At 40.5% G+C, this 18940-nt stretch overlaps 1 protein-coding gene across 1 annotated transcript; it reads left to right on the top strand.

The window, feature by feature from the left end:
- The first annotated feature begins 8798 nt into the window (after positions 1-8798).
- UBE2A (ubiquitin conjugating enzyme E2 A) lies at positions 8799-17687 on the top strand. Its single transcript, XM_037069124.1, has 6 exons — positions 8799-9040; positions 9176-9256; positions 9671-9696; positions 15564-15653; positions 16700-16788; positions 17065-17687. Exons 1-6 carry the CDS (start codon positions 8997-8999, stop codon positions 17191-17193), a joined length of 459 nt encoding a protein of 152 aa, XP_036925019.1. The 5' UTR covers positions 8799-8996; the 3' UTR covers positions 17194-17687.
- Positions 17688-18940: the final 1253 nt, after the last annotated feature.

Below are 18940 nucleotides of genomic sequence, written 5' to 3'. Positions count from 1 at the left end.
TAGGGACGTTGAGTACTTTTTATGTGTATTTCTCATTTATATATCTTCTTTGAAGAAATGTCTATTCAAATCCTTTGTCCGTTTTTAATTGGGTTATTTCTCATTTTGTTGTTGAATTGCATAAGTTGTTATATATCTTGGATACTAGACCCTAGTCATATAAATGATTTGCAAGCAGATGCATCTTAATGATATTGTTTGCCACAGGTATAAGGGAACGTCTTCTGCCTTTCCTTTCCCCAACCCAGAAACTCTCTCAGAACGCTTTTTGTGGAGGACAGAATCCTGGAACCATCCAGAATGAGGACAATGAGATAGTTTACATTGAATGCCTTCAATAATCCAAATGATGATGCCAAAATAGTGGATTTTTAAGAGAGTTTACTGAAGATTGCAGGAGCTTACTACTAGAAAATTAACCGGTTGGCTGGAAGAAGTTTTGTGTTCAAGATACAGAAGATGTAAACGGATGGGAATTTAAAGTGATCTGCTAGCCCTCAAACAAACATGAGTTAAACAAAGCATAAAGGACATATTAATGCATCTCTTAAAGAATTACAGTATTTACTCCTACGTCTTAGTCCAATCTCATCCTGATGATTCTGTTATTCAGTATTTATTGATCTTCTACTGTAGTCATCAATTATAAATAGTCTCACCCACTCATGTGGCTTAGTCTAGTGCAGAAGTGGATAAACTTTTCCTGTAAAGGGCTAGACAATAAATGTTTTAGGCTTTTAGGGCCAAGAGGTAAAATCAAGAACATTAGGTAGGTACTAGTATAACAAGAGAGAAAACAAATTTCCACAAATATTTATTGATGAAATTCAAAATATTGTATGTGTGTGTGTGTGTGTGTAATACAGGTCTACTAATGAGAAGAATGGCATTCTTTGATGGAGGGATGACATTTCACGTAACTAGGGTTCAAAGTGAGTGTTCCCTATCATCAAAATCAGCTACAATCTCAATACACCTTTAAAGGTTTTAAAATTGTTTCATTTATGAGTAATTTGACATGTTTAAGAACCTCATTTTTACTTTGTAACAAAAGTTTACAATTTGATTTTTTAAAGTCAAATGCACATACCTATTAATGAAGGCCTTAAATATATTTTTTTAAAAGTAAATTGCAGCCTTGGCTGGTGTAGCTCAGTGGATTGAGCGCGGGCCTACGAACCACACGATCGTGGTTTGGTTCCCGGTCAGGGCACATGCCTGGGTTGCAGGCCAGTTCCCGGTTCCCAGCGGGGGGCGAATGAGAGGCAACCATGCATTGATATTTCTCTCTCTCTCTCTCTCTCTCTCTCTCTCTCCCTCTCCCTCTCCTTCCCTTCCCCTCTAAGATAAATAAATAAAATTAAAAAAAAAAGTAAATTGCAGCCCAGGGTGGTATGGCGCAGTGTATTGAGTGTTGGCCTGTGAACAAGTGTCGTTGGTTCAATTTTCAGTCAGGGTACATGCCTGGGTTGTGGCCAAGTCCCCAGTGGGGGGGGGGGCATGTGAGAGACAACCACATATTGATGTTTCTTTCCCTCTCTTTCTCCCTTCCCCTCTGTCTAAAATAAATAAATAAATAAATTGAAAATATTCATCTGTTAACGTTTATCTGTAATGAGAGTTTGTGTGTTTCATCTCTAAAAAAAATTAACACAGATAAGTACTGCCAAATACTGATATCAATCCACAAGCAACTGATTTTAATTGAGCATATTCATCCCTTAGAAGGCATTTAGAGAGTTCAATTAGATTCTTCTCTTAATATTTGCCTTTTAGCATGTCATTATGTTGCAGAGTAATCATTTCCAATTAAAATTTAGGTGGAAGTTCCTCAAATGCACAAACGAATGTTGAAATACACAAATTGCCTTTGCACTTTGTACCAAGGTCCAAAAGATGCTGCTGTGACTGTAACTTGAGCTCAGAAAATACAGCCACTGCAAATTTGTGTGGGAATGCAAATCCTCATTTTTGTTTTAACTTTTTACAGCACAGGAAGTGATTAAAGTAACTTCACATCACATGTGATTCAAACAGTGTTAGTTGTCAGTGAAATAAATTTCCTGCAGAACAAGTTTCACATATAAGCAGAGTTTGGCCTTGTAATTTTAGGCTCAGTGCATTAAGTAACATTACCAAGTCTAAAGTAGAAGGTAATTTCAAAATCCATTCAGCGTTCAATAATAGTGGTTGAGGGCGGATTTTCTCATTCAGAAAGTTTCCAATCTCGTCCCTGAGCTTTAAAATAACTTTTAAAAAGAGCACTGCTAAGCTAATGAACTGCTGTTAGTAGGCCAAGTCAGAATATTCAGCTTCTATTTCTGACAAAAATTCATGAAACTGACAATGATTTAGTCCATCAAAGTGAATGAAATACATTGTTGACATTCATGGTTGAATAACACAAGAGAGAGTCAAATATTTTCCTGCAAAGTACCTGCTGTTTAATAATGAAATGAACAGCCATGATATTTAAACTTACATTTTCCCAAGCTTTGTATATTTGTCCTTTCTTCTTCATAAATATTTGTAACACACATTAGCCGATTCTACTCCAGGTTGTATTGAACTAGCATTTCTTGACTTCTTTGGAAATATTCTCATCTGCAGTTGTTTCTCACAAACTCTTCATACAGGCCAATTGTTCCATCACTTTAAACTCAGCGTTAACTCTGAGGAAACAACTGAACAGTATTGGTAACATCTGTGAATTCATCAAGACCCACGGAAAACCACTGGAAATTATTTGCCCTGTTTTAAAAAAATGACTATTGATGCTGCTTCCAACGTCCTTAACTCTTTGAGTTTCTGTTCTTGTTGAAAGGCTAATAGTTTTTGAAGAGTTCACTTTCCCTGGACACATTTCTCTGGCTTCTGAAATCAAACACAACTTAATTAACTCACCATCAGTAAATGCTTTCCTTCCTTCCTTGGCTAACAAATGAGCCACTCAGAAACTCACTTTGACCACAGTTGCATTTTCTTTTTTCTTTTTTTTTTGTGAAGAACTCTGCTATAATAATTATTCCATTTTAAACTTTCTAACTTTTCTAATCATTGCTTTCCTGAGAGCTGGGAACATTGTGATATGTGGTTAGTTTGGTAACAGCCATATACATTGTATTCTTTTAGCAGTGCTAGAGCATCACCGTGTAATAAACACAATGCTTTGTTTGACAGCTACTTTGATAACCAAGTAACCTACACTTAAAAGTATACTATTCAAAATCCACTTTTATTTTCTTGTTTTGACATGACAGGTATGCACTTCAATTTTTTTTAAAGGCCACAATATGGTGACACTGCAAACGCTATTGAATTGTAAGTGTGTGTCGCTGGGATTTGCAGTCAACCAACCAACAGCGTGAAGGGATGAGAGCACCACATACGGTCTCTGTCACAGATGCTCAGCTCTGCCATCAAAGCACAGAGGCGGCCATGGGCAATACATAAATGCAAGAGCATGGCCGTGTCCCGGTGAAACTTCGGGGACGCCGAAATTTGAATATCATAGTCTTTATGTGCTGCGAAATATTATTAAATAGTATTCTCCCTTGGATCATTTCTCCACCATTTAAAAATATAGAGCTTGCAGACCATAGGGGCAAAGACGGCAGGCTTGATTTGGTGGATGTAGCTGGTTTGATTACATTTTTATACACAACATTGTAGCCATGTGTATCAGTTTCCTATTACTGCTGTAACAAACTACCTTGTGACTTAAGAAACACAAATTTATTATCTTACAGCTCTGGAGATTAGAAGTCCAAAATCATCCTCACTTGTCTAAAGTCAAGATGTCAGCAGGGCTGGAGTCCTCAGGGGAGAACCCATTCTTGGCCTTTTCCAGCTTCTAGGGGCTGTCCGCATCCCTCGGCTCCTTAGATGGTGGCTCTATCATTCCAATCTCTGATTCTTATGTCATATGCCCTTCTCTCTGAATTCGGACTCCTCCTTCTCTCTTAGAAGGACCTGCATGATTGCATCAGGCCCACCAGTTTAACCCTGGATACAAGATTCTCAAGATTCTTAAGATTCTTAAAGTTAACCACATTTGCAAGGTCCCCCTTTTCAATTTAAGGCAATGTATTCACAGGTTCCAGAGATTATTATGAGGTCCTGAGGAGGGTGGGGGGGGTGCATTATTCAGCCTGTCGTACCACGCCTTTGTTCTCGTGATTCAACAACGCAGCTAGTAGGGGAGGGGTGGGGGGAAAAGGCAGAAAAACTGTACTTTAACAACAACTAAAAATGTTTTTTTAAAAAAAATCAATTATCTAAAACTGATTAAACATTTTTATAAATAAACATAAAATTTAAAAAAATCGGCTAGTAGTAAAATCCTATGTTCATACCCTAATTTCCCCCTTTCACTCAGCTTCACTTTTTCTTTTTCCTCTCCCTCCTCCCCTTCCCTCCCCTTCTCTCTCTCTTCTTTCTCCTCTCTCCCTATATCCTAGGGCCTATAGATAAACAGCATAGCACTACTTTTATTGTCAAAGCCACACTGTGACAACTTGTTTCATATATGATTCTCTTGACTTGTCTTCTGACATTATTGGGGTCAAGAAAAGACCTTTTATTTGTGGTTTCTTGGTTGCCATTTGTACATTTTATCAATAGAAGCGAAAACTATGGGAAAATAAAATTCCTTGTCTTCACTGACTAACAGAAATACAAATGGCCTCATGGGCAGGAAATGAATGTTTATCCAGTCTCTCCTTCCAACCCAAATTAGTTAGGGAAATCACAATCTATTCTGCAATTTGAAAGTTTCACGAATGAAAGTCTACAGTCTCCCTAGTCATGTACTCCCATATTTCACAGTCCTCCTTTTAGGAAAATTCTCAAATCCTTGCCTGTGGCTAATTTGGACTTTTAAAAACTCTTCCCTGAAGCTGCATTGCTAACTCACTTTAAACAGAAAAGGACTTGCAGTCTCTTGATCCCTGTTCTTGGGTAAAGGGGATGTTTGACTTTGAAGAGGCTATTTCTTCGAGATGCAGTGGTGAGAAGAGGGTGGAAGGATTGCTTGGTCAACTCTGCCATGGTTAGTATGTTCTAGCCTGACAATTCTCTGTGCTGGAGGACACTCTTCTGTGTTGCCGCTTGCTGCGACAACCCTGCTTCTGCTGAGCAATAGGGTGGTACCACGTTCCTGCAATGCAGTTCCCCTGTATGGTCAGGGTACTCTCCCCACGGCCTGGTGCCATGGAGCTTCCAAACTGCATTGGTTCATGCTCCCGAGTTTTCTTGGTTAGATACTCCATGGAAGAAAGAGCAAAGGAGCTGCAGAAAACAGACAAGCCCACAACAAGCTCAAACACATCTCTAGCCTTTGATAACTTTCAGACATTTACATCCAGTGTCAGGAGATTCCCAGTCTCTCTCCTACTTGTCTAGTACATTGCATGCCACTTCTCAGTAGCGTGTTTTCAACACATCTCTCTTAGGCTCAAACATGTATGAAAGCTGCCTACCACTCCTAAATGCCTCATCCTTGCATTTGGAGGCATCTAATCAACTTCTGTCACCCCCACTTTTCCAAGTGGAGGTCCCCTCATTCTCCATTCACCACGTTAATCTGCCCACTAACCCCAGAACATGGTTAGTTCCATGTCCTTGTTGGTGCTATCGTCTTCATAGAAACTGATCGAGTTCTCTCCCAAGCCCTGCTTTCATGTCTTTTGAAACAAAGGTGAAACTAGACCCATGCCAGGAAGTTCCCACCTCACCAGACAGATGAGTCACCTGCTATGCTGTCCCTCAGCATTCGTGGATTCCCATGTTTCTGCTACATATCTTGCTGCGGCTCTAGTTGGCAGAATTCTAAAATGCCACCCCCTCCATCAAGATTCCTGGCTATCGATGTACACACACCTTCTTTTGGTTATTTGGTCAGACACTCGTGTAGGTTCTGCTGTAAGGGAATTTTGGAGGTGTAATTAAAGCTACAAATCAGATGATTTTAAGAGAGGATATTACGTGCAGTGAGCCTGACTTAATTGAATAAACCTTTAAAGTAGACTGTGTTCTTCCTGAAGAAAGAGATTCAGAGTATGAGAGAAATTTGATGGGAGAGAAATTCTTTGTTGCTGGCTTTGAAGACAGAATAAGCAAGCAATGTGGGAGACTTCTAGGAGCTCAGAATGGTCCATGGCTGGCAGCCAGTGAGGAAACGGGGGCCTTAGTCTTACAACCACAAAGAAGTGAACTTGGCCAACAGCTTGTGGTAATTTGTTAAGCAGCAATAGAAAACAAATGGATTTGCTTTTGTAGATATTGCTTTTGTTGATTTCACATGTGTGTATTAGTCCACATTTCTAAATGAGAGGAAAAGGTTTTTGAAATTGATTTTTGTACCCCTTTCCCACCTCAGGTATAATGTGAGGCAATTAGGAAGACTTGCCTTAACTGATATTTTGGAATTAATGGGAGTTATAAATCCTTGACATGAAGGTACCTATTGTTAAGTAGCAGCTAGAATTACTGCCATTGTTAAGTGTCCCCCACCTCCCAGGTTAGAAACAAATTTCTGCACGTCTGATATTTTCTGGATATCTTCACATGTATATCTCACCAGTCCCATGAACTCAGTAAGTCCCCAAATCTCCTTTCACCAAACTCTTCCCCTCTTCTCTATTTTCTAATTCTGTTCACAGTACCTTCAAACTCCCAGTTGCCACCTTAGAACTTCCAGCCATTGTTGACTCCTTCCTCTATCTTTCACTCATAATCTCTCTGTTGTCAAATGCTCTGCATTCTTCCCTCCTCCCCATTTTTATCATCCCTGCCTGTCTCAGTATCTGTTTCATAGAATATGTCAAGAATCTCCTAGCTGCCCTCCTGGGACCAATCTCCGATTAGCACAACTCTAACTGGTTTGCTCACCCATATTCCAAGAAATCCACTAGCTTGGTGTTCAAAACTCTCCAAGACCTAACCCAAACCTATTTTTCTCATATTTTCTTTTTTAAAAGATTTTATTTATTTATCTTGAGAGGGAAAGGGAAGGAGAGAGGGAGAGAAATATCAATGTATGGTTGCCTCTCGTGCATCCCCTGCGGGGAACTGGGAACAGGCCTGCAACCCAGGCATGTGCCCTGACTGGGAATCGAACCGCGATCGAGCACGCCCGTTCTCAAACCATTGAGCTACACCAGCCAGGGCTATTTTTCTCATATTTTCAAAAATTCCTAAATGCATATTTTGCCTGTTTTCTAAGTTATTTGGGATTGACCTTTAAAAAGTATTCTTTAAAAATGTTATTGCTTTTGCAGGTTCGAATCCTTCCTGTAATCTACAGCTTTTTTCAAGTGCATCTTACCATTACTTTTACTTCAGACCCACTGCCCTTCTCAGACCTTGGATTCTGAACGTATAGCAGCAGCTTGGCTCGTTGAACTGTCAAGGGGAAAATGTGGTTCCAGAACCAAATTGTGAGTGCGCAGAACTAAAACTTCATTTTGCCTTAACTGCCATTCCCTCCTCCAGGACACACACTACCATTTTGTGCTTTTGGTGTCACCGACCTAAATGTTGGGACCCAAACCCCTCACATTCATTCCACAGAAAAGCGACCCACAGTCCCCTTTCACGGTCAAGGCTGATTTACTGTGGATTTTCAGTGATTTTGACTGGTCACACACAGCGTTCTCCAGTCTCCGTGTTCTGGGGTTAATGTGCATGAACCGCCCCAGTTCCAGATTTTTGAGAAGCTTCAAGTTTGCCTCCGCCCACTCCCTCCTCTAGTTTGGGATTCCACCCTTCTCGACTCTCCAACCGCAACGAGCACTTTAAGTGATTGGGGCTTAAAAAAAATTTTTTTAAACATAATTTTAGCCCTGGCTGGTGTGCCTCATTGGATTGAGTGCCCACCTGCAAACCAAAGGGTGGCTGGTTGGATTCCCAGTCAGGCCACATGCCTGGGTTGCGGGCCAGGTGTCCAGTGTGGAGAGCAGAAGAGGCAACCACAGATTGATGTTCCTCTCCCTCTCTCTGTCTTTTCCTTCCCCTCTCTCTAAAAGTAAGTAAATAAATAAGTAAAATATTAAAAAATCGCTAAACAGTAAAAAAGATCATATTATCTAAAAATGCAAAAATTATATCATCTAGAGCAGAGGTGTCAAACTCGTTTTCACCGGGAGCCACATCGGCCTCGCAGTTGCCTTCAAAGGGCCGAATGTAGAGCTCCCTGCCCCTAGTTAAGGAGTAGTTACATTTATACCGTCCTAAAATGACATTCGGCCCTTTAAAGGCAATCGCGAGGCTGACGTGGCCCCCAGTGAAAATGAGTTTGACACCCGTGATATAGGCTAAGCATAGAAACTATACAAATAAAAATATTTTAAAAATATTTAAAAATTTTAACTTACTGATTTTAGAGAGGGGAAAGGATAGAGAAAAACACTGATTTATCGTTCCACCTATTGAAGCATCCATTGGTTGCTTTCTGTATGTGCCCTGACTTGGGATGGAACCCCCAACCTTGGGATACGGGGACAACTCGCTAATTAATGAAGCTAGTCGGCCAGGGTAAGTGAGCTGGTTTTAGAACACACACACACACAACCGAAAAAAAGCTTGCCAGGGTCCCTTTCTAAATTTCCCAGGTGGGGATGTGGCTCATTCCCCCACCGAATCCTCGAGAGCTGCAGGTTTTCGTTCGCTCCTCAGACCGCCTCTCAGCCCTCTCGCTGCCCCAACGAGGGTTTTATTACCTAAGCAACTTTGCTTCCCCTCCCCCCGCCCGTCTTGGTACGGCCTGTCCGGCGTTCCATTCCCCCCCCCCTTCCTTCCAGGTTGGTTCAGCCCCTGTCTACTCCGGGGTGGTGCTTAGCCGGCGCCAGACCGACCCTCGACTTCGGAGGGGCAGTGCAGTGCCTCTGGGCGCTTCTTCTCCGTCTTCTTCGGCGTCTTCAGCCTCCTCAGTCCCCTTACCCTCGACTGGGACCCGAGATCTCGGTGTATGCCCCAGCCCTGACCCCGCTCGAGATATGTCTACCCCGGCTCGGCGGCGCCTCATGCGGGACTTCAAGAGGTAACCGACAGGGACCGCGGCGGCCGGGGGGCTGGCAACGGGACGCAGGGCGGGTCCCGAGGCGGGCTGGGGGCTGAGGGCGGCCGGGAGCGACACAGCTGCGGGATCGCAGGGCCCCTGTCTATTTCCCTAAAGGTTACAGGAGGATCCCCCAGCCGGAGTCAGTGGGGCTCCGTCCGAAAACAACATAATGGTTTGGAACGCGGTCATTTTTGGGTGAGTCTGCGTTCCGGCCGTTGGCGAGGGATGGGGGTTGTGAGGTGGCTCTGCCTGCTCTCTGGGACCGGCCCCTGTAGGAGGCAGAATGGGAAAGGGACAGTGTTGGGGTCTGGCCTGGCCTAGGCGCCTCCCCGGAGCCTGTGCCTCGATTAGCTCGGTTCCCGCTGCCAGGGGAACCGTTTGGGGTTCTCAGGGGGGCGGGGTGGGGAGTGGTGGCGGTGGCGGTTAGGCGCGGCGGCCTGCACTCGGTGTCTGAGCCTGAAACGTCCATTTGTAGTGGCTTTCCGACCCAAGACCCGGCGTTTTGCCGGAGGTGGAGTTGGGAGAGCCTAAAATAGCCATCTCCTAAAATGAGCCAGGGAGAAGGGAACCCCTTAAGCGAGAACTGACTTGTTTTTCTCTGTGTTGCAGGCCTGAAGGGACCCCGTTTGAGGATGGTAAGAGAGTTTCTTTAGACACACCTTTCAGGAGCCTGATCATCTGGGGAAAGGGTTCCTAGTCATCCTGGAAGTTCCTCCTACTTAGGAACCTGCTTCTCCCTAGCCTCTGCCTACTAAAGGCTTGAGCGGAATCCAATATGTGGCGGGTTGTTCTGGCTATTGTCTGCTTGATTAGAAGTGCACCTTTTTTCTTGCTTCTTAAAAAAAATCGGGGTAAGGCAATCACTTTTTAAAGAGGAGCATCATAGCACTGATATTAAGGACTTTCCAGGTCTGGGCTGTGATCTGCAAAATTCAGCCCCCATCAAGATACCGAGTTAGTAGTATTCAACCCAACCACTTGCTGAGAGACTGAGAGATCCCAGAGACCATCTGGTTACCATTCTACCACAAGGGCAGGGATTGTGTACAGCAGGTGTTTATATGTTTGTTGGATGTTGAATAGATGCAAGCATCCCTCGCAAACAACTATCTGGTTTCTACAATCTGGCAATAAATGCCTGTCAGCTTTACTGCTCTAAAATAGTTCTTTAGTGGCCAGTTTGAGTATAAATGGTTTCTTATTTTTAAAGGAGTTTTCAGAGAGTTAGATTTGACTTGAAAAATACATATTACTTGCTTTTTAAAGATTTTTTAAAACTTTCTATTTTGAGGTAATTTATAGATTCATGTGCAGTTGTAATAAATAATACAGAGAGACTGTATATCCTTCATCCACCTCCTCCTCTGGCAACATCATCAATGACCATATTACAATAGTACAACTAGGAAATTACATTGATACAGCTTTATGTGCACTCAGTTGTGTGTGTGGTTGATTTTTGAAAGTTTGATTCATTTAAAAGAGGATTAAAAGCATTTGAACTTCTGTTTGACATCTTTAATATTTGAGATATTTTTTAAAAAGAAAAGGATCTTTCTGTTATTCTTTTCTCAATGACTTATCTTCCTTTGGTCATGTAGCATTTGAGATACACACACACACACACACGTACATAACTCAGTTTGAAGATGGGGGAAAAAACATTTTTGCAAGCTTCTAAGTACATACTTATGTTATCAAGTTGGATTGCTTTTTGTTGCTGCCAGTCCACAAGATGCTGTGAGGTAGGTCAAGAACAACCAATTCTGTAATTTGCCTCAAATACTCAGATTTCTCTAAAAGCCTGCAGACAGACACTTGAATACTTTTAGCTTCATGTCTATCTTCACTCCCTGGGTAAATATTACTGCTCTCCAGTGCTGCAATGAAAAGAAATGACAGCAGGAGGGAGGGATCCGAAAGGCACACTACTTTGCTGCAGCATATCATTTGAACTGATCCATAGCCAGACTTCTGTTCCATGGTATTGGTGCTGGTTCTTCCTGCCTAAGCTCTATGTGCAGATTAACTGCGTATTTGCTTTAGTTTCAGCAGGCTTTGTTTTCATTGGCTTCTTTTCCCCACCCCTCCTCCTTTTAGACTTCTTTATGCTGGGCACAGCTTTATTAAAAGTACATCACTTTGCTGGGGGTTGGCTGGCTACTTTAATATTTCAAGGGTGCTTCTCTTGTTCTAAGTGGTATGAATTGAACAGGTACTCATGGAATCCATTATCTACCTGGACTTCCCCTCTTGACATTACTGCCTCTTTTTTTGATAATGTGTATCTCCACCCTGGCATTACTGAAAAGAATTACTCAGGCTAAATGACAGTACTCTTTTTCTGATCCATTCTGTCGAGCAGTCTGCTATCCAAGAATGCTCCCCTCAGGTGTCTAGAACACCAACTGTGGATACAAAGACATTTTGATCATTTGTTAATACCCTTCATTTTTGGTTAGGGGATTTACTGGAAAAGACTGATTTGGGACAAGTGGCATCATTGATTTTGCTGCTTCCAATGTATTATATAAATTAGCAGTCTCAAAACTATTTTTGCTGCTTCCTTGTGAACTGTTTGTTGTGGAAGTTTCTGGAATACCCAGGCCCTAGTTAAAGAGGTGAAATCTTAACAAAAGCAACTCTGATTTAACTTCACACACTAGAGGTAAGAGGAAAATGTTTCCAAGAGCTCACACTACCAAACAAAGAGCTGGGGCGGGGGGGGGGGGAATCTTGCCTTNGGGGGGGGGGGCAATGCTTCCTCATCAAAGTGTTTGGCTTTGTGTGCTGAATGCAAAGGCTGTGGAACAAAGCATTCTCCATCACATCATCATCTAAAAATTATTAATAGACCTAGTAAGATACTAGTCTTTGCTTTTCATAATAGATGTATTCTTAAGAATTTGGGTGTACATTTCTTTTAGTGAACCACTTAAAAATCCATTTAAGGATGTTTTTCAGGTAAACAAAGCCGGGCAACTGCAAGCCTGTGATAGAATATTTGGGCACTATCTTCAAAATCAGAATTTTTAGTTATCCAAAAACAATGTTTTTAGGTACTGTACTTTGCCTTCTTCTCAGGGGTCACAATGTGATGATGGCCAAATGGCAGAAAATGCCTACAGAGGTATTTTCTTTGGCCAACCCAGTATTTTCAAAAGTTTGAATTTGTGAATGTCTTTAGCAGAATATACTCTTCAGTTTAATCATATCATCCCCTATTGCCATACACCAGCCATTTAACACATTTATATAACTTTCCTGGTTCCTTACAATGTTTTGGCCTCAGGCACTTGAACAAAATCAGTACAGACTGTGTACTATGGTAAGGCTTACATTTTCTTTTTTGATATATTTATTTATTTTTAGACAGAGGGGAAAGGAGGGAGAGAAACATCAATGTGTGGTTGCCTCTCGTGAGCCCCCTACTAGGGACCTGGTCCACAACCCAGGCATGTGCCCTGATGGGGAATCAAAACAGCAACCCTTTGGTTCACAGGCTGGTGCTCAATCCATTGAGCCACACCAGCCAGGACAGTTTTCAGTTAATTAATTACTTTATTTATTTAAAAAATATTTTATTTATTTATCTTTAGAGGGTAAGGAGAGAGGGAGAGAAACATCAATGTATGGTTGCCTTTCATGCATTCCCCGCTGGAGGCTCACCTGCAGGGAACCAGCCTGCAACCCGGGCATGTGCCCTGACTGGGAATCAAACCGTGATCCTGGTTCGCAGGCCTGTGCTCAATCCACTGAGCTACACCAGCCAGGGCTAGTTTTCAGTTATTTTAAAACCCAGCTTTCTAAATATTCAGAGGATAAGTTCTAGTCTCAATTGCATATTAATTATAGGGTTTTAAATTTAACATTTGTTTTGGATCTCAAAAATTGCATTGAGGGTTATACTAAGGAGGTTCTGATTGTTTAATGTGGCTAGAAATAAGAACTACTACCTTATAAATATGTAATTTGAGTAAGACTTGGGTAAGTCCTAGTTTATATTTGAGTAGACATCGCAAGTTGTTTCACTTCTCAAGATATTAAACAAGCTGGTTTAAAAGAGTTGACTCTTTGCTAGCTAGGCAAGCACCTTGCTGAACTTCTGAGCAAGATATTAGGCAGACAGCTCAACTTAAGAAGTTTTGAGAGCCATCAGCATAGATACTAAACTTGCATTTAACTGTGTTTGATGTAGGTCAGAAATAAAGTCCTATTTAATATTTGACTACATTAATTGTATATTTCTTATTAAAGTGAAATTTGGTTTGAGATTTTGCATCCTTCAGCTGGGTCTAGAGATGTGAAACTTTAGAATTATGAACATTTATAGAGCATTTGTTTTATGTTACTGTACACATTTCCTTATTTAAACTTTACAACAATGTCATGTGGTAGGTACTATTATTAACCCCATTTTACAGATGAGGAACTTAAGGTTTAGTCAAGTCGAGTGGCTTCCCCAAGGGTTCACAACCAGTAAGTAACACAGCAAGGATTTGAGCCCAGGCCTGTGTGCCTTCAAAGTTTCACTTATGTCTGTCTGCCTCATGTGTTGTTTTACTGCCTTCAGGTATGACATTTAATGCTGGTTTTAATTCAAAGCACCTGAGGGCTCCATGCACTATGAAATCTTCCCAGTTTTAGAGTAATTCCTTGATGATAAATCTTCTACCTATAATTTAATTTAATCTGATTTCAGTATGGAGCCAAATGTGTCTGCACTTGAGATACATAAGGAAGCTCAAAGTTCTGAACTCCAACACTGATTCCCACTTTTTCTTGCATAACATCAATAGTATTAAAAAGGAAGAATATGCTTTCTTCCTCAGAAGGGGAAGATTCATGACCAGATGGTGGTAAAGGTGAGGTATGTTCTGATGGACTATAGCAGGGTTGTCAGACTCATTTTCACCCGGGGCCACATCAGTCTTGCAGTTGCCTTCAAAGAACTGAATGTCATTTTAGGACTGTGTAAATGTAACTGCTCCTTAACTGTTAAGGCATTGAAATTACATTCGGCCCTTTGAAGGCAACTGCGAGGATGATGTGGCCCCCAGTGAAAATAAGCCTGACACCCCTGGACTAGGGCATGTTTGTCTATTCCAAGATATTTTACTCTTTGTCCTAAGGAAATAATGACCATTAGGGTTAGGGTTAGGGTTAGAGACTATGTGTCTATATGTTGCATTTTAAAGTAGTCTCAAACTTTGTGTCATTTTCATACCAATAGCAACTTTGTTAGCAAGTTGTTTCCTACTAGCTTGCTGGTAGGAAACAAACTTTTGGGTCTTGTTCTATGTAATGGTAGCAGTAAAGGGATTGTAGTCTTCTCTTTTCTTAAGAGGTAACAAACCTATAAATGAAAGCAAGGAGGAAATAAATTGCCTATTCTGAAAGAATCAGAAACAAATTGTACTCTTCTCTGAAGTCTGATCAGTTGTATTAGAATAAGTGATTTATTAAATGTACCAGAGAAATATAGAACATGTGTGACCTTATACCAGATAGTAACTGATTTCATAAGTTTACTTGAAGAGCTTTCAGTCAGGAAAAAATAGTTGCCCAACTGTTTTTCTTGAATTTATTAAACCAAATTTAAAAGAACATTTTGAAGGAAATAATCTCCCCAACTAACATCATCCTACAATTCCCGAATGAGATCTAGCTTGTCCTTCTAAGTCTATATAACCTAGTATGCTGTAGGGCCTCCTGCTACAAATTCAAGAAAAAATAAATTTATTTTAGTAGTAGCATAAACCTCATTAGAAAGATAATTTTTTTCTGGTGACATGAATGTAATCTAATGTGATTTTTAAGTGATTTCTGCCATTAATTCCCTCCATTAGTGTGAATAATTAAGTTGATTTTTATAGTGAAGTACCTTGTGAGTCATAGTTAAGGGTTTTGAAAGGGACTATGACGTTTTTTCTGGCTTACATTCAGTTCCATTTTTGTTACAGAGTTGCCATTACATAAAAAGGAAACAGTGAACACTTTTATACCTATTCCCTTCTATTTAAAAAATAATTTGATGATTGATTTGTTTCTTGCATTGGTTTTTGAACCTTTGTAATCCCATTCTCTCTAGTCCACTTAAAAATCTCTGGAGAGTTTAAGATGATTCAGATAGGCCTTTAAAGTGTTCTAGTTTTCTGAAGGAAGGCCAAATTTTGGCTCTGGTTTGTCATTTTAAGGATGTATTCAAAATGTACAGTGGTTAAAAGCCATCCTATAGGTAGTAATTTTGAGTTTAAGATAGCTGTATTTACAGCTGGGGGAGAATAATGTCAAAATAAAGATCACCTTTGGGTGGTGGTTCTTACAATATCTGTCCAGTTTTAGAGCAATTCTTGGAGCAATTATATCTCTCACTCGGTCTCCCTATATCTTTGCATTATTCCCCTTAACATTTGAGAAAAGATCACATGGCATTAAGAATAAAGTACTACTGAACACACTGATAACTATGTTTTCTTAAACCTGTCTTTTCTAACTACAGGAACATTTAAGCTTATAATAGAATTCACTGAGGAATATCCAAATAAACCACCTACGGTTAGATTTGTCTCTAAGATGTTTCATCCGAATGGCAAGTATCACCCTTTTCTAAAGATTTCATTTATTTACCTTTAGAGAGAGGGGGAGGGAGAGAGGGAGAGAAACATCAATGCATGGTTGCCTCCCATGTACCCCCCACTGGGGACCTGGCCCCCAACCCAGGCATGTGCCCTGACTGGGAATTGAACCGGTGACCCTTTGGTTCACAGTCCGGTGCTCAATCCACTGAGCCACACCAGCCAGGGCACAAGTATCATTTTTAATACAGTATTTAAAACTACTACACTGTTTATTAGGGAGGTATTCCACACTTCCTATGGATTTGTCTGTGGTACCTGAGTATTTAGGCATCCTGCTGTTTGCTGAAAACTGAACTTGGCCATGGCACTCTATTGCTGTCTAAGCTACAGGCCTAGAACTAAAGCAGGGAAGCTACTTTGCTTTTTCTTGGCTGCAGATCAGAATTACGACGGAACATTTGAGAAACACAGATGCTCTAGCCCCACTCTAGGCCACTGAATGTCAGGTTCAGTAGTTGAGGGCCAGCTATACAATAGTATATTGAAAAAACACCACCAGTGATTCTAACTTAACATTTTCTTTTTTTTCCCTAGAAGTAAGCCCAGAACAGCTTGTCTTTTATTCAGGCTAATAAAGTACTTTCCAGGGTGTCAGATAGTATCTTCATGCCGACATGACACCTTGTGAAATCTGAGCTATCTTTTGTTAGTTCATACAGCAGGTACAGTTTACAAATTTGATGGAATGAATTTCTCAAAAGTCTGTGGAGGGCTAGGGACCCTGTTACAAAATGTTATGATTTCCTGGACAATGGAGCACTCTTCAGAAGAATGAGCACTAAATATCTTAGTTTTCTACTGATTACCTTTGACATTCTATCATCCTGATTATTTCACTAGTAATGCTTAGAACTCTTTTTAGGGAGGTAACTGAGAAGCAGATCAGGAAATGTTGTTAAACCTCAAAGTCAAAGTATTCTCGACTATATTTGTCTTGACTATGCCATTAAGTTTTGCGGTTTCGTTATGGTTAACATACATACTTCTCTGCTCTTAGTCTATGCAGATGGTAGTATATGTCTGGACATACTTCAGAACCGCTGGAGTCCAACTTATGATGTGTCTTCCATTTTAACGTCCATACAGGTGAATTTTCCTTCATGTCACTATGGCATTTTATATGTTTATATTAGCAGTTGAATTGCTTTTGAAAGTTGTAACTTAGGGGAAAGGGTAGGTCATTAAGACCTAAGCCTCCAGAAAATATATATATTTGCCTAGCTAGTAGCAGATTAATTTTAGATTAGTATGTTAGCTGTTACTTAGGACAATTCAATTGAGTATCTTAAGATATATATATGTATATATATTTGTGTGTGTGTGTGTGTCAAAGAATTGACCTTTTACAAATTGTCTTTATAGTCTCTATTGGATGAGCCCAACCCCAATAGCCCAGCAAACAGCCAGGCTGCTCAGCTGTACCAGGAGAACAAGCGGGAATATGAAAAACGTGTTTCTGCGATAGTAGAACAGAGCTGGCGTGACTGTTGACTCGAGTGCAACAAAAGAAAAGTCTGGGCATAAGAAAAATATACACCGATGTATTTGTCACCTTCTTATTCCTCAGTGTCATTACATTTACTTCATTAAAAGCAAAATAGTTATCGTGCCGTTTCCATCTTCCCTCGCCAAACTTTTCCTACCCCATCTTCTCCTTGACCATCAAAAAACACCCTCTATGAGATCAAATGTACTGTACCTGGGTTACATGCAGAAATGACTAATGCTTAATTCCTTTTCTGTTGTATCTCATCTCCAGCTTTAGGGCAGTATTTTGTTCCCGTACTTTACTCTAAGCTTAAATTCATTGCTATACAAGTGGTGGCTCTTCATAGCTTGATGACCAGGATGTCATTTTTAACAAAACGATTGCTGAAGTGTTTCATTCTAGCAGAAACACTTGCGTTGCATTTAGGAGTGAATGGAATATGACCTACAGAACAGGGAAATAAATCCATATAAACATCCATTTTGAAAGAGAAAGTCTAAAATGCTGTTTCTAAAATCTAACCAATACAAATTACCAGACGGTTTTTACTGGTAGGAAGGAGCATGTTGAAGGGCTCAGCAGAAGGAGTACAGCAATGGTAGTAACTGACACATCCTCTCCTTGCAAGATCCTCACTGGGCACACCCGTGCCGAGGTTCAGACCACAGTCGGCCTTCTGTATTTGCAAGTTCCACATCCACAGATTCAACCAACCACACATCGAAAATATTCAGGGGCAAAAATGTTATATTGTTGCTGATGTGTGCTAGGTAGTTAAGCCTCTGATGGATGTGTCTAGTAGTGATGGATACCTAGGGACGACTATACTGGAAGTCTTCTGGGTTCCTGCTTTTTAAAGAGCTGTGGGAACAGAGGGATGGAAATATCATTCATTAGCTTTTAAGGTAAGGGAAGGTTGGTGATCCTTTCACCTTTTCAAAGGAGCAGTGCTACTTTAGATGAACAGATTTATAATCCCCCCTCATTTTTCAGAGTTTTAATTAACCCAATGAAAGGGGCATATCTGTGGCAAACTATTTTCCACTCAAATCTGGAGTTAATGCTGCATGCTTTAGTTTCTTTTTCCCCCTCTCAGTGTTATAAGAACCTTAAGATCAATGTTTGCAACCTTTCTTTGGATATTTATACTTTTAAGTAGATAGTATCTTTAAGCAGCAGTGTGGGACAAGGCTTGTAAATGTTTTGTCTAAATGTTCCATTGTCACCTTTTGTGCATTTTATCACTCTGCTCAATCTAACTTTGCACAAGTAACCCATGTAAAAAAATGTACATTTTTCAAAACTTGTAAATAAAAATAATCTTAAAATTTTGTAGTCAAGGTATAATATTTTAGCTTAGCATGAACTTTTAGTATTATTGGAATCACATATCCACTCATCTCCCCCCGCCCCCCTTGAAAGAAACATTATGGTAAAAGCAAAAATATAGATTCTAGGAGAGGAAAAATAACAGATACTATTGAAGAGGACCTCTTTTCAGTCATAAGTGTTAAATGCTTTTTAAAAAACATTTTAAAAGAATTTAAAATTTAAATAAAGCAAAGCTACTTCAGCATATATTATGATCAATCAAAGGAATGAAACTATGGTTAAGGGGCAGTGGGAGAATAAACAAACCTGGATATTTTCCAGCACCCTCAGAGACCAATACCTAAATTGTTGATCCCGACATCCACCTCTTTTAAAAATCCCCAGCTTACAAACAAACAGCAATAAATTACTACAAAG

The sequence above is a fragment of the Sturnira hondurensis genome, unplaced genomic scaffold, assembly GCF_014824575.4.
Source record: "Sturnira hondurensis isolate 20B ecotype Veracruz unplaced genomic scaffold, ASM1482457v3 Scaffold0018484, whole genome shotgun sequence".
Lineage (NCBI taxonomy): Eukaryota > Metazoa > Chordata > Mammalia > Chiroptera > Phyllostomidae > Sturnira > Sturnira hondurensis.
The sequence above is the reverse complement of the archived record's forward strand: the minus strand, read 5'-3'. Positions and strand labels throughout refer to the sequence as shown.

What these genes read in the sequence shown, in the direction of transcription:
- UBE2A (XM_037069124.1), top strand. Translation starts at nt 8,997, where the DNA reads ATGTCTACCCCGGCTCGGCGGCGCCTCATGCGGGACTTCAAGAG. An exon ending in TGGAACGCGGTCATTTTTGG is followed by an intron (nt 9,257 to 9,670) that starts GTGAGTCTGCGT and finishes TCTGTGTTGCAG; the next exon opens with GCCTGAAGGGACCCCGTTTG. An exon ending in CCATTTTAACGTCCATACAG is followed by an intron (nt 16,789 to 17,064) that starts GTGAATTTTCCT and finishes TTGTCTTTATAG; the next exon opens with TCTCTATTGGATGAGCCCAA.